We start from the raw sequence: 20,412 nt of genomic DNA, 5'->3' as shown, positions 1-20,412 counted from the left end.
GTTTTTATCTACAATTCCGGCAGCAAAGGGGTTAATAACTAATTTAATGCATGTCACATGTGAGCATTTTATTAGCAGTTTACTCACTAACCCTTCCCTGTAATATAACGCCCAGCCATCTGCTCCTAAGCCCAGCCATCTGCTCCTACGCCCAGCCATCTGCTCCTACGCCCAGCCATCTGCTCCTACGCCCAGCCATCTGCTCCTACGCCCAGCCATCTGCTCCTACGCCCAGCCATCTGCTCCTACTCCCAGCCATCTGCTCCTACTCCCAGCCATCTGCTCCTACTCCCAGCCATCTGCTCCTACTCCCAGCCATCTGCTCCTACTCCCAGCCATCTGCTCCTAAGCCCAGCCATCTGCTCCTAAGCCCAGCCATCTGCTCCTACGCCCAGCCATCTGCTCCTACGCCCAGCCATCTGCTCCTACGCCCAGCCATCTGCTCCTACGCCCAGCCATCTGCTCCTACTCCAACGCCCAGCCATCTGCTCCTACGCCCAGTCAACTGCTCCTGCTCCTACGCCCAGCCATCTGCTCCTACGCCCAGCCATCTGCTCCTACGCCCAGTCATCTGCTCCTACGCCCAGTCATCTGCTCCTGCTCCTATGCCCAGCCATCTGTTCCTACGCCCAGCCATCTGCTTCTAAGGCCAGTCATCTGCTCCTAAGGCCAGTCATCTGCTCCTAAGGCCAGTCATCTGCTCCTACGCCCAGTCACCTGCTCCTGCTCCTACGCCCAGCCATCTGCTCCTACGCTCCCAGCCATCTGCTCCTACGCCCAGCCATCTGCTCCTACGCCCAGCCATCTGCTCCTACGCCCAGCCATCTGCTCCTAAGCCCAGTCATCTGCTCCTGCTCCTACTCCCAGCCATCTGCTCCTACGCTCAGCCATCTGCTCCTACGCCCAGCCATCTGCTCCTACTCCTACGCCCAGCCATCTGCTCCTACGCCCAGTCAACTGCTCCTGCTCCTACGCCCAGCCATCTGCTCCTACGCCCAGCCATCTGCTCCTACGCCCAGCCATCTGCTCCTACGCCCAGTCATCTGCTCCTACGCCCAGTCATCTGTTCCTACGCCCAGCCATCTGCTTCTAAGGCCAGTCATCTGCTCCTAAGGCCAGTCATCTGCTCCTAAGGCCAGTCATCTGCTCCTACTCCTACGCCCAGCCATCTGCTCCTACGCCCAGTCACCTGCTCCTGCTCCTACGCCCAGTCACCTGCTCCTGCTCCTACGCCCAGCCATCTGCTCCTACGCCCAGCCATCTGCTCCTACGCCCAGCCATCTGCTCCTACGCCCAGTCATCTGCTCCTGCTCCTACTCCCAGCCATCTGCTCCTACGCTCAGCCATCTGCTCCTACTCCTACGCCCAGCCTCCTACTCCTACGCCCAGCCATCTGCTCCTACGCCCAGCCATCTGCTCCTACGCCCAGCCATCTGCTCCTACGCCCAGCCATCTGCTCCTACGCCCAGCCATCTGCTCCTACTCCAACGCCCAGCCATCTGCTCCTACGCCCAGCCATCTGCTCCTACGCCCAGCCATCTGCTCCTAAGCCCAGCCATCTGCTCCTAAGCCCAGCCATCTGCTCCTAAGCCCAGCCATCTGCTCCTAAGCCCAGCCATCTGCTTCTTAGCCCAGCCATCTGCTCCTAAGCCCAGTCATCTGCTCCTGCTCCTACGCCCAGCCATCTGCTCCTACGCTCAGCCATCTGCTCCTACGCCCAGCCATCTGCTCCTACGCCCAGCCATCTGCTCCTACGCCCAGCCATCTGCTCCTACGCCCAGCCATCTGCTCCTACGCCCAGCCATCTGCTCCTACGCCCAGCCATCTGCTCCTACGCCCAGCCATCTGCTCCTACGCCCAGCCATCTGCTCCTACGCCCAGCCATCTGCTCCTACGCCCAGCCATCTGCTCCTACGCCCAGCCATCTGCTCCTAAGCCCAGCCATCTGCTCCTACGCCCAGCCATCTGCTCCTAAGCCCAGCCATCTGCTCCTAAGCCCAGCCATCTGCTCCTTAGCCCAGCCATCTGCTCCTTAGCCCAGCCATCTGCTCCTAAGCCCAGTCATCTGCTCCTGCTCCTACGCCCAGCCATCTGCTCCTACGCTCAGCCATCTGCTCCTACGCCCAGCCATCTGCTCCTACGCCCGGCCATCTGCTCCTACGCCCGGCCATCTGCTCCTACGCCCGGCCATCTGCTCCTACGCCCGGCCATCTGCTCCTACGCCCGGCCATCTGCTCCTACGCCCGGCCATCTGCTCCTACGCCCGGCCATCTGCTCCTACGCCCGGCCATCTGCTCCTACGCCCGGCCATCTGCTCCTACGCCCGGCCATCTGCTCCTACGCCCGGCCATCTGCTCCTACGCCCGGCCATCTGCTCCTACGCCCGGCCATGTGCTCCTACGCCCGGCCATGTGCTCCTACGCCCGGCCATCTGCTCCTACGCCCGGCCATCTGCTCCTACGCCCGGCCATCTGCTCCTACGCCCGGCCATCTGCTCCTACGCCCGGCCATCTGCTCCTACGCCCAGCCATCTGCTCCTACGCCCAGCCATCGGCTCCTACGCCCAGCCATCGGCTCCTACTCCTACGCCCAGCCATCTGCTCCTACTCCTACGCCCAGCCATCTGCTCCTACGCCCAGCCATCTGCTCCTACGCCCAGCCATCTGCTCCTAAGCCCAGCCATCTGCTCCTAAGCCCAGCCATCTGCTCCTAAGCCCAGCCATCTGCTCCTACGCCCGGCCATCTGCTCCTACGCCCAGCCATCTGCTCCTACGCCCAGCCATCTGCTCCTACGCCCAGCCATCGGCTCCTACGCCCAGCCATCGGCTCCTACGCCCAGCCATCGGCTCCTACTCCTACGCCCAGCCATCTGCTCCTACTCCTACGCCCAGCCATCTGCTCCTACGCCCAGCCATCTGCTCCTACGCCCAGCCATCTGCTCCTAAGCCCAGCCATCTGCTCCTAAGCCCAGCCATCTGCTCCTACGCCCAGCCATCTGCTCCTACGCCCAGCCATCTGCTCCTACGCCCAGCCATCTGCTCCTACGCCCAGCCATCTGCTCCTACGCCCAGCCATCTGCTCCTACGCCCAGCCATCTGCTCCTACGCCCAGCCATCGGCTCCTACGCCCAGCCATCGGCTCCTACGCCCAGCCATCGGCTCCTACTCCTACGCCCAGCCATCTGCTCCTACTCCTACGCCCAGCCATCTGCTCCTACGCCCAGCCATCTGCTCCTACGCCCAGCCATCTGCTCCTAAGCCCAGCCATCTGCTCCTAAGCCCAGCCATCTGCTCCTACGCCCAGCCATCTGCTCCTACGCCCAGCCATCTGCTCCTACGCCCAGCCATCTGCTCCTACGCCCAGCCATCTGCTCCTACGCCCAGCCATCTGCTCCTACGCCCAGCCATCTGCTCCTAAGCCCAGCCATCTGCTCCTACGCCCAGCCATCTGCTCCTACGCCCAGTCATCTGCTCCTACGCCCAGTCATCTGCTCCTACGCCCAGCCATCTGCTCCTACGCCCAGCCATCTGCTCCTACGCCCAGCCATCTGCTCCTACGCCCAGCCATCTGCTCCTACGCCCAGCCATCTGCTCCTACGCCCAGCCATCTGCTCCTACGCCCAGTCACCTGCTCCTGCTCCTACGCCCAGCCATCTGCTCCTAAGGCCAGTCATCTGCTCCTAAGCCCAGTCATCTGCTCCTAAGCCCAGTCATCTGCTCCTACTCCTACGCCCAGCCATCTGCTCCTACGCCCAGCCATCTGCTCCTACGCCCAGCCATCTGCTCCTACGCCCAGCCATCTGCTCCTACGCCCAGCCATCTGCTCCTACGCCCAGCCATCTGCTCCTACGCCCAGCCATCTGCTCCTACGCCCAGCCATCTGCTCCTACGCCCAGCCATCTGCTCCTACGCCCAGCCATCTGCTCCTACGCCCAGCCATCTGCTCCTACGCCCAGTCATCTGCTCCTACGCCCAGTCATCTGCTCCTACGCCCAGTCATCTGCTCCTACGCCCAGTCATCTGCTCCTGCTCCTACGCCCAGCCATCTGCTCCTACGCCCAGCCATCTGCTCCTACGCCCAGCCATCTGCTCCTACGCCCAGCCATCTGCTCCTACGCCCAGCCATCTGCTCCTACGCCCAGCCATCTGCTCCTACGCCCAGCCATCTGCTCCTACGCCCAGTCACCTGCTCCTGCTCCTACGCCCAGTCACCTGCTCCTACGCCCAGCCATCTGCTTCTACGCCCAGCCATCTGCTCCTACGCCCAGCCATCTGCTCCTACGCCCAGCCATCTGCTCCTAAGCCCAGTCATCTGCTCCTGCTCCTACTCCCAGCCATCTGCTCCTACGCTCAGCCATCTGCTCCTACGCCCAGCCATCTGCTCCTACTCCTACGCCCAGCCATCTGCTCCTACGCCCAGCCTCCTACTCCTACGCCCAGCCATCTGCTCCTACGCCCAGCCATCTGCTCCTACGCCCAGCCATCTGCTCCTACGCCCAGCCATCTGCTCCTAAGCCCAGCCATCTGCTCCTAAGCCCAGCCATCTGCTCCTACGCCCAGCCATCTGCTCCTACGCCCAGCCATCTGCTCCTACGCCCAGCCATCTGTTCCTAAGCCCAGCCATCTGCTCCTACGACCAGCCATCTGCTCCTACGACCAGCCATCTGCTCCTACGACCAGCCATCTGCTCCTACGACCAGCCATCTGCTCCTGCTCCTACGCCCAGCCATCTGCTCCTACTCCCAGCCATCTGCTCCTACGCCCAGCCATCTGCTCCTACGCCCAGCCATCTGCTCCTACGCCCAGCCATCTGCTCCTACGCCCAGCCATCTGCTCCTAAACCCAGTCATCTGCTCCTACGCCCAGCCATCTGCTCCTAAGCCCAGTCATCTGCTCCTAAGCCCAGTCATCTGCTCCTAAGCCCAGTCATCTGCTCCTGCTACTACGCCCAGCCATCTGCTCCTAAGCCCAGTCATCTGCTCCTGCTCCTACGCCCAGCCATCTGCTCCTACGCCCAGCCATCTGCTCCTGCGCCCAGCCATCTGCTCCTGCTCCTACGCCCAGCCATCTGCTCCTGCTCCTACGCCCAGCCATCTGCTCTTGCTCCTACGCCCAGCCATCTGCTCCTACGCCCAGCCATCTGCTCCTGCTCCTACGCCCAGCCATCTGCTCCTACGCCCAGCCATCTGCTCCTGCTCCTACGCCCAGCCATCTGCTCCTACGCCCAGCCATCTTCTCCTACGCCCAGCCATCTTCTCCTACGCCCAGTCATCTGCTCCTACGCCCAGCCATCTGCTCCTGCTCCTATGCCCAGCCATCTGCTCCTAAGCCCAGTCATCTGCTCCTGCTCCTACGCCCAGCCATCTGCTCCTAAGCCCAGTCATCTGCTCCTGCTCCTACGCCCAGCTATCTGCTCCTAAGCCCAGCTATCTGCTCCTAAGCCCAGTCATCTGCTGCTGCTCCTACGCCCAGCCATCTGCTCCTAAGCCCAGTCATCTGCTCCTGCTCCTACGCCCAGCCATCTGCTCCTATGCCCAGCCATGATTGAGGGGTCTCAGACACACACAGTAATTAGTAAAACTCACCTGTGGTAGCCAATTTAAACATCAGTTGGCCAAACTCAATGGCGCCTCCGCTGTTAAAAGTGAGTTTGAATGAGGCCTTTCCCTCCCAGCCCCCGCCAGGCTCGGCGCTGATGGTGCCCTTGATGTAGTTGGCAGAGAAGACCGGCTGCTCTATGGTACACCCCTTCATCTGGTAGAACGGCATCATGAAGGACAGCATGGGGTCCTTGCCCTTGTTCACAAAGATCACCTGCACAAGGGAAGGCACAAGAGGAAGCACTCAGCCAAGGACACCTCAGGGACATCACTGTACAGAGTATCCGATAGACAAACTCTTAAAGGGACAGTAAACAGCTGGATATTTGTATATAAAATCTTTAGTTATGTGTAATCAAACAACTGTGCAATATATTTTCATTATTTATTTTGTCCCCCTTTCATGCAATTCTGCCCTTATAACTGCATTATACTAACAGAATGACAGTGGCTAGTCTTGTTATCTGCAGACTGGATTGTACCCTTGAAGTAAGACAAATGGTGAGTGAAGTTTGTCTGTTAAAAAACAAACTGCAGTAAAAAATGTTTAGAGTTGGCTGATGTGTTATTGTTTGTGACTACACATATAGTGCTCATTCCTGTGCATACATCAGTATGCTCTCATCAGATAAGTGGATAAACAAGTTTCAGAGACAAATCACAGAAAAAGGAGGTAAATATATAATGAAACTCTTTCTTTACATTGTATTCAGTGAGACGCGTGTCCCTTTAATACAAAGATACTATGCATAGCCCTCAAGCAGCTGACTCCATGTGCGCTTGGGTACTTGTGTACCCCTCACATAATACAATCACAGGTCGCATTTACTTACCCTGTAGGACGTGAGGTATAGTGCCCCCTTCTTGTTCCCCTTGAAGGTGTCTGTCTTGTTCGTCATGTCGCTGAACGACAGCTCCACATCTTTACATTTCTTAATGATTCTGAGGAAGAAACAGATCAGAACCGCATCACTTTATAATCTGCAGCGGGAGGCTTGGTCTAGGCGTGTCTGTGCGGTTACTAGGGTCATGTACTCCACTAGACAACCATGGCCGCTGATGTGTAATAAGGGGAGGCATCATGCCATAGAAATAACAATTTGCTGCCCTAGGCACAGACCTATTTGGCTTAGGAAAAACAGGCGCCACTTGTTAGTCTACTATATCAATTTGTCACATGATCATTCAGCAGTCGATAGTCTGAGTGACAAATGGGGCTGTCTGTGGCTAGGTGCATCGGCTGCATCATAAGAATTATCAGCCTGGCATCTACTGCCTGGAAAGAAGGGCAAACCCAGGCCAGATATATCTATGCCTAGAGCAGCACAATTTAGGGGGAAGGCCTGAGGGGTAGTTCTATGACAGGACACCTGGCCCTGATAAGCTCTGGTAATGTGTTTTTATATATTTTATTACCCATCAGTGATCCCTGTTTGTCTAGTGCCTTTGGCCCCTGAGAATATGAGACATTGTAGTCTGGGGTGTCAGGGGCAGCAGATTTACCAATTTCACCACTGAGCAGACCTCAGACCCCGTCTAATAAAAAGTCACAGAAACCCAAAGCCAATGTGATTACTGAATATGCCCCCCAGTTATCAATGCATTCAGCTACAATAATAACTCTCTCTATGCCCTGTATTGGCAAAGGGCCGTCTACTGCAAAATAAATCGCTACATTTTTAATTTACTTTTTTAAGGATTAAAACACAAAGATCCCTACATGAGGCTACAGCTGGTGAGCCCATCACGTACAGACCCATTGTCAGACGCTCCCCTCTCAGGTCACATGCAAATCAGCAGACTGGCAAATCCAGATTCATGCTCTTACGGTTATCTGTAGACAAATAGCGTGACAACAGCGCAGTAACTTGATCTCTCACCCTGAGACAAACGTTAGATTACAGCGCCACTGAGTGTTGAACCAACCTGAGTACAACATCTAACTTACAGAAGATGCAGGGAAATGTAAAGGACAGAGGGACTCTTTGTCTGATAAAGGGATAGAATTGCAAACTTGCTAAGGAAGTGTTCAATCCCTGGAAAGGGGTGAACAAGTCCCACACACTGCAGGACCTGGCTAGTAAGCCAATCAGGTGGGGCATACGCACTTATCTACAGTTACCAGTTGTGTCCAGTTCAGGAGCTGAAACGCGTTGCACCTCCAGAGAGTATCTTTACACAAACGCAAGAATTGAAATACAATGTGCAGGATTCAGACAGCGATTACCATTTTAAACAACTTTCAGTCATTCGCTTTTTAGTTTCGCATAAGACCGTTCCTCTAAAAGGCTGCACACGTTTTTACTGGTCACATCTCAATCTTTAAAAATGATTATAAACACCTGTGTGTGCCCATGGGCAGCGCTTCTCAATGTGAGAAAAGCGTGGCACTAATTCTATGTGCATAATCAGATGGCGCCACAAAACTTCCCCACCGTTCTGCACAGTAAAAACAGTTGTAATTAATGCGCCATGATAACAAAGTTACGAATAAAAAGGACATTAAACACTAAATAGATTTATAAGCACAGTATTGAGGTTATTCCCTGCCTCCCTCTAGTTATGGGTGCTGCCGTATTGAAATTGGTCTTTCACTATATTCAAGTGCTGATGTGTTTGCAGTAACTCTCCTTCACAAACCTGCAGTGTAACTTAGGTTCCAAAATGGCAGCACCTGTGATTAGAGGGAAGTGCATACAATGTATTTAGTATCCCTTTAAAAAAACTATTCAAAAATGAGTTGCTGCTTTTACAAGGTGGGTGGTTCAGCCAATAAGAAGCCATACTGAAAAGCGCTACTGAGGCTGTACTGCAAACGCTTGTGAAGCCTGTATCTGTGCCCTCCAGAGGCAGTACTGCAAGCCTAAAGCCTGTAGCCGTGCCCTCCAGAATCTGTAGTGCAAGCGCTAGTAAAGCCTGTAGCTGTGCCCTCCAGAGGCCTTACTGCAAGCGCTAGTGAAGCCTGTAGCTGTGCCCTCCAGAAGCTGTACTGCAAGCGCTAGTGAAGCCTGTAGCTGTGCCCTCCAGAGGCCGTACTGCAAGCGCTAGTGAAGCCTGTAGCTGTGCCCTCCAGAACAAGCGCTAGTGAAGCCTGTAGCCGTGCCCTCCAGGGGCCGTACTGCAAGCGCTAGTGAAGCCTGTAGCCGTGCCCTCCAGGGGCCGTATTGCAAGCGCTAGTGAAGCCTGTAGCTGTGCCCTCCAGGGGCCGTACTGCAAGCGCTAGTGAAGCCTGTAGCTGTGCCCTCCAGGGGCCGTACTGCAAGCGCTAGTGAAGCCTGTAGCTGTGCCCTCCAGGGGCCGTACTGCAAGCGCTAGTGAAGCCTGTAGCTGTGCCCTCCAGAGGCCGTACGGCAAGCGCTAGTGAAGCCTGTAGCTGTGCCTTACAGAGGCTGTACTGCAAGCGCTAGTGAAGCCTGTAGCTGTGCCTTACAGAGGCCGTACTGCAAGCGCTAGTGAAGCCTGTAGCTGTGCCTTACAGAGCCCATACTGCAAGCGCTAGTGAAGCCTGTAGCTGTGCCTTACAGAGCCCATACTGCAAGCGCTAGTGAAGCCTGTAGCTGTGCCTTACAGAGGCCGTACTGCAAGCGCTAGTGAAGCCTGTAGCTGTGCCTTACAGAGGCCATACTGCAAGCGCTAGTGAAGCCTGTAGCTGTGCCCTCCAGAGGCCGTACGGCAAGCGCTAGTGAAGCCTGTAGCTGTGCCCTCCAGAGGCCGTAAGGCAAGCGCTAGTGAAGCCTGTAGCTGTGCCTTACAGAGGCTGTACTGCAAGCGCTAGTGAAGCCTGTAGCTGTGCCTTACAGAGGCCATACTGCAAGCGCTAGTGAAGCCTGTAGCTGTGCCCTCCAGAGGCCGTACGGCAAGCGCTAGTGAAGCCTGTAGCTGTGCCTTACAGAGGCTGTACTGCAAGCGCTAGTGAAGCCTGTAGCTGTGCCTTACAGAGGCCATACTGCAAGCGCTAGTGAAGCCTGTAGCTGTGCCCTCCAGAGGCCGTACGGCAAGCGCTAGTGAAGCCTGTAGCTGTGCCCTCCAGAGGCCGTACGGCAAGCGCTAGTGAAGCCTGTAGCTGTGCCCTCCAGAACAAGCGCTAGTGAAGCCTGTAGCCGTGCCCTCCAGGGGCCGTACTGCAAGCGCTAGTGAAGCCTGTAGCCGTGCCCTCCAGGGGCCGTATTGCAAGCGCTAGTGAAGCCTGTAGCTGTGCCCTCCAGGGGCCGTACTGCAAGCGCTAGTGAAGCCTGTAGCTGTGCCCTCCAGAGGCCGTACGGCAAGCGCTAGTGAAGCCTGTAGCTGTGCCTTACAGAGGCCGTACTGCAAGCACTAGTGAAGCCTGTAGCTGTGCCTTACAGAGGCCATACTGCAAGCGCTAGTGAAGCCTGTAGCTGTGCCCTCCAGAGGTCATACGGCAAGCGCTAGTGAAGCCTGTAGCTGTGCCTTACAGAGGCTGTACTGCAAGCGCTAGTGAAGCCTGTAGCTGTGCCTTACAGAGGCCATACTGCAAGCGCTAGTGAAGCCTGTAGCTGTGCCTTACAGAGGCCGTACGGCAAGCGCTAGTGAAGCCTGTAGCTGTGCCTTACAGAGGCCATACTGCAAGCGCTAGTGAAGCCTGTAGCTGTGCCCTCCAGAGGCTGTACTGCAAGCGCTAGTGAAGCCTGTAGCTGTGCCTTACAGAGGCCATACTGCAAGCGCTAGTGAAGCCTGTAGCTGTGCCCTCCAGAGGCCGTACGGCAAGCGCTAGTGAAGCCTGTAGCTGTGCCCTCCAGAGGCCGTACGGCAAGCGCTAGTGAAGCCTGTAGCTGTGCCCTCCAGAACAAGCGCTAGTGAAGCCTGTAGCCGTGCCCTCCAGGGGCCGTACTGCAAGCGCTAGTGAAGCCTGTAGCCGTGCCCTCCAGGGGCCGTATTGCAAGCGCTAGTGAAGCCTGTAGCTGTGCCCTCCAGGGGCCGTACTGCAAGCGCTAGTGAAGCCTGTAGCTGTGCCCTGCAGGGGCCGTACTGCAAGCGCTAGTGAAGCCTGTAGCTGTGCCCTCCAGGGGCCGTACTGCAAGCGCTAGTGAAGCCTGTAGCTGTGCCTTACAGAGGCCATACTGCAAGCGCTAGTGAAGCCTGTAGCTGTGCCTTACAGAGGCCATACTGCAAGCGCTAGTGAAGCCTGTAGCTGTGCCTTACAGAGGCCATACTGCAAGCGCTAGTGAAGCCTGTAGCTGTGCCCTCCAGAGGCCGTACGGCAAGCACTAGTGAAGCCTGTAGCTGTGCCCTCCAGAGGCCGTACGGCAAGCGCTAGTGAAGCCTGTAGCTGTGCCTTACAGAGGCCGTACTGCAAGCACTAGTGAAGCCTGTAGCTGTGCCTTACAGAGGCCGTACGGCAAGCGCTAGTGAAGCCTGTAGCTGTGCCTTACAGAGGCCGTACTGCAAGCACTAGTGAAGCCTGTAGCTGTGCCTTACAGAGGCCATACTGCAAGCGCTAGTGAAGCCTGTAGCTGTGCCTTACAGAGGCCGTACTGCAAGCGCTAGTGAAGCCTGTAGCTGTGCCTTACAGAGGCCATACTGCAAGCGCTAGTGAAGCCTGTAGCTGTGCCTTACAGAGGCCATACTGCAAGCGCTAGTGAAGCCTGTAGCTGTGCCTTACAGAGGCCATACTGCAAGCACTAGTGAAGCCTGTAGCTGTGCCTTACAGAGGCCATACTGCAAGCGCTAGTGAAGCCTGTAGCTGTGCCTTACAGAGGCCGTACTGCAAGCACTAGTGAAGCCTGTAGCTGTGCCTTACAGAGGCCATACTGCAAGCGCTAGTGAAGCCTGTAGCTGTGCCCTCCAGAGGCCGTACGGCAAGCGCTAGTGAAGCCTGTAGCTGTGCCCTCCAGAGGCCGTACGGCAAGCGCTAGTGAAGCCTGTAGCTGTGCCTTACAGAGGCCGTACTGCAAGCACTAGTGAAGCCTGTAGCTGTGCCTTACAGAGGCCATACTGCAAGCGCTAGTGAAGCCTGTAGCTGTGCCCTCCAGAGGTCATACGGCAAGCGCTAGTGAAGCCTGTAGCTGTGCCTTACAGAGGCTGTACTGCAAGCGCTAGTGAAGCCTGTAGCTGTGCCTTACAGAGGCCATACTGCAAGCGCTAGTGAAGCCTGTAGCTGTGCCTTACAGAGGCCGTACGGAAAGCGCTAGTGAAGCCTGTAGCTGTGCCTTACAGAGGCCATACTGCAAGCGCTAGTGAAGCCTGTAGCTGTGCCCTCCAGAGGCTGTACTGCAAGCGCTAGTGAAGCCTGTAGCTGTGCCTTACAGAGGCCATACTGCAAGCGCTAGTGAAGCCTGTAGCTGTGCCCTCCAGAGGCCGTACGGCAAGCGCTAGTGAAGCCTGTAGCTGTGCCCTCCAGAGGCCGTACGGCAAGCGCTAGTGAAGCCTGTAGCTGTGCCCTCCAGAACAAGCGCTAGTGAAGCCTGTAGCCGTGCCCTCCAGGGGCCGTACTGCAAGCGCTAGTGAAGCCTGTAGCCGTGCCCTCCAGGGGCCGTATTGCAAGCGCTAGTGAAGCCTGTAGCTGTGCCCTCCAGGGGCCGTACTGCAAGCGCTAGTGAAGCCTGTAGCTGTGCCCTCCAGGGGCCGTACTGCAAGCGCTAGTGAAGCCTGTAGCTGTGCCTTACAGAGGCCATACTGCAAGCGCTAGTGAAGCCTGTAGCTGTGCCTTACAGAGGCCATACTGCAAGCAATAGTGAAGCCTGTAGCTGTGCCTTACAGAGGCCATACTGCAAGCGCTAGTGAAGCCTGTAGCTGTGCCTTACAGAGGCCATACTGCAAGCGCTAGTGAAGCCTGTAGCTGTGCCCTCCAGAGGCCGTACGGCAAGCACTAGTGAAGCCTGTAGCTGTGCCCTCCAGAGGCCGTACGGCAAGCGCTAGTGAAGCCTGTAGCTGTGCCTTACAGAGGCCGTACTGCAAGCACTAGTGAAGCCTGTAGCTGTGCCTTACAGAGGCCGTACGGCAAGCGCTAGTGAAGCCTGTAGCTGTGCCTTACAGAGGCCATACTGCAAGCGCTAGTGAAGCCTGTAGCTGTGCCTTACAGAGGCCATACTGCAAGCGCTAGTGAAGCCTGTAGCTGTGCCTTACAGAGGCCATACTGCAAGCACTAGTGAAGCCTGTAGCTGTGCCTTACAGAGGCCATACTGCAAGCACTAGTGAAGCCTGTAGCTGTGCCCTCCAGAGGCCGTACGGCAAGCGCTAGTGAAGCCTGTAGCTGTGCCCTCCAGAGGCCGTACGGCAAGCGCTAGTGAAGCCTGTAGCTGTGCCCTCCAGAGGCCGTACGGCAAGCGCTAGTGAAGCCTGTAGCTGTGCCTTACAGAGGCCATACTGCAAGCGCTAGTGAAGCCTGTAGCTGTGCCTTACAGAGGCCGTACTGCAAGCACTAGTGAAGCCTGTAGCTGTGCCTTACAGAGGCCATACTGCAAGCGCTAGTGAAGCCTGTAGCTGTGCCTTACAGAGGCCGTACTGCAAGCGCTAGTGAAGCCTGTAGCTGTGCCTTACAGAGGCCATACTGCAAGCGCTAGTGAAGCCTGTAGCTGTGCCTTACAGAGGCCATACTGCAAGCGCTAGTGAAGCCTGTAGCTGTGCCTTACAGAGGCCATACTGCAAGCACTAGTGAAGCCTGTAGCTGTGCCTTACAGAGGCCATACTGCAAGCGCTAGTGAAGCCTGTAGCTGTGCCTTACAGAGGCCGTACTGCAAGCACTAGTGAAGCCTGTAGCTGTGCCTTACAGAGGCCGTACTGCAAGCACTAGTGAAGCCTGTAGCTGTGCCTTACAGAGGCCATACTGCAAGCGCTAGTGAAGCCTGTAGCTGTGCCCTCCAGAGGCCGTACGGCAAGCGCTAGTGAAGCCTGTAGCTGTGCCCTCCAGAGGCCGTACGGCAAGCGCTAGTGAAGCCTGTAGCTGTGCCTTACAGAAGTAAAGGGCTAAGACCACTGGTTTTCAAACCTGTCCTCAGACCTCCCTTACAGGCCTCATTTTGAGGATTTCTGAACTAGAGCACAGGTGAAATAATCAGCTGGTTATTTTACTGCTCTCATCCAAGGTAATCCTGAAAACTTGGCCTGTTGGGGAGGCTTGAGTTTTGAAAACCAGTGGCTTATGAACCTGCACATAAACAGTTGGAGGGGAATTTCTGTCCCTATCTAAGCCCTTCGTCTCTATAGCAGAGATTGTGTGAGCGCGCAGTAGCGCCAGCAGTACAGATTCCCACTAACTGAACCCCCCCCCCCCATGCCAAGATGCAAACCAAAAACAATGGCTGCACATTACAGGCTGTGATATCCTCCTCTTCGCATCTCATTAATAACAGCTTAAATGCTTTCATTAAACAAGTCATTTGTATGTCAGTATTGTACAGGTCAGTGCTGACATATACAGTATGTGTGTAAAAACGTTATTAAATCAGTTTAATCACTGCAATACTAATGCCCAGCACACACAAATGCTTTAAATCCATTAATAGGACATAAAACTATTAGATTTTGTAATATAAAATGTTTAAAGGGACATAATACTCGTATACTAAATCACTTGAAACTGATGCAGTATAGCTGTAAAAAGCTGACAGGAAAATATCACCTGAGCATCTCTATGTAAAAAAGGAAGATATTTTACCACACAATCTCCTCAGCTCAGCAGAGTAAGTTCTGTGTAAAAAGTTATACTCAACTGCTCCCAGCTGCAGGTAAAAATAAAAAAAAAATGAAGAAATGAACAGCAGCCAATCAGCATCAGCAGTGCTGAGGTCATGAACTCTTACTGTGATCTCATGAGATTTGACTTAACTCTCATGAGATTTCATAGTAAGCTTCCTTTACCTGATTGGTGAAATAATATGAGAGTGCACAATACTAGTCCCTTCAGATGTCCCAGGACAAACACACTAAAATGCTGCTTAGAAATCCTTTACAATGGGAGGTGGCTACTGAGGAACTTTTGAGGTAAAATATCTTTCTTTTTTACATAGAGATGTTCAAGTGATATTTTCTAATCAGCTTTTTACAGCTATGCTGCATCACTTTCAAGTGTTTAAACATTTGGGTATTATGGCCCTTTAATTATTTGTCATAAAAAACAGAATTTATGTTTACCTGATAAATTACTTTCTCCAACGGTGTGTCCGGTCCACGGCGTCATCCTTACTTGTGGGATATTCTCTTCCCCAACAGGAAATGGCAAAGAGCCCAGCAAAGCTGGTCACATGATCCCTCCTAGGCTCCGCCTACCCCAGTCATTCGACCGACGTTAAGGAGGAATATTTGCATAGGAGAAACCATATGTTACCGTGGTGACTGTAGTTAAAGAAAATAAATTATCAGACCTGATTAAAAAAACCAGGGCGGGCCGTGGACCGGACACACCGTTGGAGAAAGTAATTTATCAGGTAAACATAAATTCTGTTTTCTCCAACATAGGTGTGTCCGGTCCACGGCGTCATCCTTACTTGTGGGAACCAATACCAAAGCTTTAGGACACGGATGAAGGGAGGGAGCAAATCAGGTCACCTAAATGGAAGGCACCACGGCTTGCAAAACCTTTCTCCCAAAAATAGCCTCAGAAGAAGCAAAAGTATCAAATTTGTAAAATTTAGAAAAAGTGTGCAGTGAAGACCAAGTCGCTGCCTTACATATCTGATCAACAGAAGCCTCGTTCTTGAAGGCCCATGTGGAAGCCACAGCCCTAGTGGAGTGAGCTGTGATTCTTTCAGGAGGCTGCCGTCCGGCAGTCTCATAAGCCAATCGGATAATGCTTTTAATCCAGAAGGAGAGAGAGGTAGAAGTTGCTTTTTGACCTCTCCGTTTACCAGAATAAACAACAAACAAAGACAAAGTTTGTCTGAAATCCTTAGTAGCTGCTAAGTAAAATTTGAGAGCACGAACTACATCCAAGTTGTGCAACAAACGTTCCTTCTTTGAAACTGGATTAGGACACAAAGAAGGCACAACTATCTCCTGGTTAATGTTTTTGTTAGAAACAACTTTTGGAAGAAAACCAGGTTTAGTACGCAAAACCACCTTATCTGCATGGAACACCAGATAAGGAGAAGAACACTGCAGAGCAGATAATTCTGAAACTCTTCTAGCAGAAGAAATTGCAACCAAAAACAAAACTTTCCAAGATAATAACTTAATATCAACGGAATGTAAGGGTTCAAACGGAACCCCCTGAAGAACTGAAAGAACTAGGTTGAGACTCCAAGGAGGAGTCAAAATTTTGTAAACAGGCTTGATTCTAACCAGAGCCTGAACAAAGGCTAGAACATCTGGCACAGCTGCCAGCTTTTTGTGAAGTAACACAGACAAGGCAGAAATCTGTCCCATCAAGGAACTTGCAGATAATCCTTTTTCCAATCCTTCTCGAAGAAAGGATAGACTCTTAGGAATCTTAACCTTGTCCCAAGGGAATCCTGCAGATTCACACCAACAGATATACCAAATTATGTGGTAATTTTTCTGGTTACAGGCTTTCAGGCCTGAACAAGAGTATTAATAACAGAATCTGAGAACCCTCGCTTTGATAAGATCAAGCGTTCAATCTCCAAGCAGTCAGCTGGAGTGGGTCGAACGGACCTAGAACAAGAAGGTCTCGTCTCAAAGGTAGCTTCCATGGTGGAGCCGATGACATATTCACCAGATCTGCATACCAAGTCCTGCGTGGCCACGCAGGAGCTATCAAAATCACCGACGCCCTCTCCTGATTGATCCTGGCTACCAGCCTGGGGATGAGAGGAAACGGCGGGAACACATAAGCTAGTTTGAAGGTCCAAGGTGCTACTAGTGCATCCACTAGAGCCGCCTTGGGATCCCTGGATCTGTACCCGTAGTAAGGAACTCTGAAGTTCTGACGAGAGGCCATCAGATCCATGTCTGGAATGCCCCACGGTTGAGTGACTTGGGCAAAGATTTCCGGATGGAGTTCCCACTCCCCCGGATGCAATGTCTGACGACTCAGAAAATCCGCTTCCCAATTTTCCACTCCTGGGATGTGGATAGCAGACAGGTGGCAGGAGTGAGACTCCGCCCATAGAATGATTTTGGTCACTTCTTCCATCGCTAGGGAACTCCTTGTTCCCCCCTGATGGTTGATGTATGAACTTGGCCCTCGCTAGCTGAGGCCAAGCTTTGAGAGCATTGAATATCGCTCTCAGTTCCAGAATATTTATCGGTAGAAGAGATTCTACCCGAGACCAAAGACCCTGAGCTTTCAGGGATCCCCAGACCGCGCCCCAGCCCATCAGACTGGCGTCGGTCGTGACAATGACCCACTCTGGTCTGCGGAAGGTCATCCCTTGTGACAGGTTGTCCAGGGACAGCCACCAACGGAATGAGTCTCTGGTCCTCTGATTTACTTGTATCTTCGGAGACAAGTCTGAATAGTCCCCATTCCACTGACTGAGCATGAACAGTTGTAATGGTCTTAGATGAATGCGCACAAAAGGAACTATGTCCATTGCCGCTACCATCAAACCTATCACTTCCATGCACTGCGCTATGGAAGGAAGAGGAACGGAATGAAGTATCCGACAAGAGTCTAGAAGTTTTGTTTTTCTGGCTTCTGTCAGAAAAATCCTCATTTCTAAGGAGTCTATTATAGTTCCCAAGAAGGGAACCCTCGTTGACGGAGATAGAGAACTCTTTTCCACGTTCACTTTCCATCCGTGAGATCTGAGAAAGGCCAGGACAATGTCCGTGTGAGCCTTTACTTGAGGAAGGGACGACGCTCGAATCAGAATGTCGTCCAAGTAAGGTACTACAGCAATGCCCCTTGGTCTTAGCACCGCCAGAAGGGACCCTAGTACCTATGAGAAAATCCTAGGAGCAGTGGCTAATCCGAAAGAAAACGCCACGAACTGGAAATGCTTGTCCAGGAATGCAAACCTTAGGAACCGATGATGTTCCTTGTGGATAGGAATATGTAGATACGCATCCTTGTAAGAATGCCTGTCTTCTTATGTGGTCTGAAGACAACTGAGACCTGTGGAACCTCCCCCTTGGAGGAAGCCCCTTGAACTCCAGAGAATAACCTTGGGAGACTATTTCTAGCGCCCAAGGATCCAGAACATCTCTTGCCCCAGCCTGAGCGAAGAGAGAGAGTCTGCCCCCCACCAGATCCGGTCCCGGATCGGGGGCCCGCATTTCATGCTGTCTTGGTAGCAGTGGCAGGTTTCCTGGCCTGCTTTCCTTTGTTCCAGCCTTGCATAGGTCTCCAGGCTGGATTGGCTTGAGAAGTATTACCTTCCTGCTTAGAGGACGTAGCCCTTGGGGCTGATCCGTTTCTGCGAAAGGGACGAAACTTAGGTTTATTTTTGGTCTTGAAAAGACCTATCCTGAGGAAGGGCGTGGCCCTTGCCCCCAGTGATATCAGAGATAATCTCTTTCAAGTCAGGGCCAAAGAGTGTTTTCCCCTTGAAAGGAATGTCAAGCAATTTGTTCTTGGAAGACGCATCCGCTGCCCAAGATTTTAACCAAAGCGCTCTGCGCCACAATAGCAAACCCAGAATTTTTTCGCCGCTAACCTAGCCAATTGCAAGGTGGCGTCTAGGGTGAAAGAATTAGCCAATTTAAGAGCACGAATTCTGTCCATAATCTCCTCATAAGAAGAAGAATTACTAATAATCGCCTTTCCTAGCTCATCAAACTAGAAACACGCGGCTGCAGTGACAGGGACAATGCATGCAATTGGTTGTAGAAGGGAACCTTGCTGAACAAACATCTTTTTTAGCAGACCTTCTAATTTTTTATCCATAGGATCTTGGAAAGCACAACTATCTTCTATGGGTATAGTGGCGCGCTTGTGTAGAGTAGAAACCGCCCCCTCGACCTTGGGGACTGTCTGCCATCAGTCCTTTCTGGGGTCGACTATAGGAAAACAATTTTATAAATATGGGGGGAGGTACTAAAGGTATACCGGGCCTGTCCCATTCTTTACTAACAATGTACGCCACCCGCTAGGATATAGGAAAAGCTTCGGGGGGCCCCGGGGCCTCTAAGAACTTTTCCATTTTACATAGTGGTTCTGGAATGACCAGATAATCACAATCATCCAAATTGGATAACACCTCCTTAAGCAGAGCGCGGAGATGTTCCAACTTAAATTTAAAAGTAATCACATCAGGTTCAGCTTGTTGAGAAATGTTTCCTGAATCTGAAATTTCTCCCTCAGACAAAACCTCCCTGGTCCCCTCAGACTGGTGTAGGGGCCCTTCAGAAACCATATCATCAGCGTTCTCATGCTCTACAGAATTTTCTAAAACAGAGCAGTCGCGCTTTCGCTGATAAGTGGGCATATTGGCTAAAATGTTTTTGATAGAATTATCCATTACAGCCGTTAAATGTTGCATAGTAAGGAGTATTGGCGCACTAGATGTACTAGGGGCCTCCTGTATGGGCAAGACTGGTGTAGACGAAGGAGGGGATGATGCAGTACCATGCTTACTCCCCTCACTTGAGGAATCATCTTGGGCATCATTTTTACTAAATTTTTTTATGACATAAAATACATATAGTTAAATGAGAAGGAACCTTGGTTTCCCCACAGTCAGAACACAATCTATCTGGTAGTTCAGACATGTTAAACAGGCATAAACTTGATAACAAAGCACAAAAAACGTTTTAAAATAAAACCGTTACTGTCACTTTAAATTTTAAACTAAACACACTTTATTACTGCAATTGCGAAAAAGTATGAAGGAATTGTTCAAAATTCACCAAAATTTCACCACAGTGTCTTAAAGCCTTAAAAGTATTGCACACCAAATTTGGAAGCTTTAACCCTTAAAATAACGGAACCGGAGCCGTTTTTATATTTAACCCCTTTACAGTCCCTGGAATCTGCTTTGCTGAGACCCAACCAAGCCCAAAGGGGAATACGATACCAAATGATGCCTTCAGAAAGACTTTTCTATGTATCAGAGCTCCACACACATGCAGCTGCATGCCATGCTGTCCTCAAAAAACAAGTGCGCCATACCGGCGCGAAAATGAGGCTCTGACTATGATTAGGGAAAGCCCCTAAAGAATAAGGTGTCTAAAACAGTGCCTGCCGATATAATCATATCAAAATACCCAGAATAAATGATTCCTCAAGGCTAAATATGTGTTAATAATGAATCGATTTAGCCCAGAAAAAGTCTACAGTCTTAATAAGCCCTTGTGAAGCCCTTATTTACTATCTTAATAAACATGGCTTACCGGATCCCATAGGGAAAATGACAGCTTCCAGCATTACATCGTCTTGTTAGAATGTGTCATACCTCAAGCAGTAAGAGACTGCACACTGTTCTCCCAACTGAAGTTAATTGCTCTCAACAGTCCTGTGTGGAACAGCCATGGATTTTAGTTACGGTGCTAAAATCATTTTCCTCATACAAACAGAAATCTTCATCTCTTTTCTGTTTCTGAGTAAATAGTACATACCAGCACTATTTTAAAATAACAAACTCTTGATTGAATAATAAAAACTACAGTTAAACACTAAAAAACTCTAAGCCATCTCCGTGGAGATGTTGCCTGTACAACGGCAAAGAGAATGACTGGGGTAGGCGGAGCCTAGGAGGGATCATGTGACCAGCTTTGCTGGGCTCTTTGCCATTTCCTGTTGGGGAAGAGAATATCCCACAAGTAAGGATGACGCCGTGGACCGGACACACCTATGTTGGAGAAAATAATATTATATATATATATATATATATATATATATATATATATATACACACACACACACACACACACTGATACATTACTATAGCACTCACACATTACACACACTGATACATTACTGTAGCACTCACACATTGATACATTACTGTAGCACT

General features: G+C 52.2%; 1 protein-coding gene across 1 annotated transcript in view; it reads right to left on the bottom strand.

Annotated features, from left to right (window-relative positions):
• The window catches only part of LOC128666642 (WW domain-binding protein 2), a 57,004-nt gene that overhangs the window by 30,099 nt on the left and 6,493 nt on the right, over positions 1-20,412 (bottom strand). The window contains exons 2-3 of the mRNA XM_053721350.1: positions 6,433-6,541; positions 5,585-5,813 (exon numbers count right to left, since the gene is read on the bottom strand). Of these exons, the coding sequence (XP_053577325.1) occupies positions 5,585-5,813; positions 6,433-6,541 (338 nt within the window). The remainder of the gene's footprint in view (positions 1-5,584; positions 5,814-6,432; positions 6,542-20,412) is intronic.

The sequence above is a fragment of the Bombina bombina genome, chromosome 7 (assembly GCF_027579735.1).
Source record: "Bombina bombina isolate aBomBom1 chromosome 7, aBomBom1.pri, whole genome shotgun sequence".
Classification (NCBI taxonomy): domain Eukaryota; kingdom Metazoa; phylum Chordata; class Amphibia; order Anura; family Bombinatoridae; genus Bombina; species Bombina bombina.
Note: the sequence above shows the minus strand (reverse complement) of the source record. Positions and strands in the feature narration are given on the sequence as shown.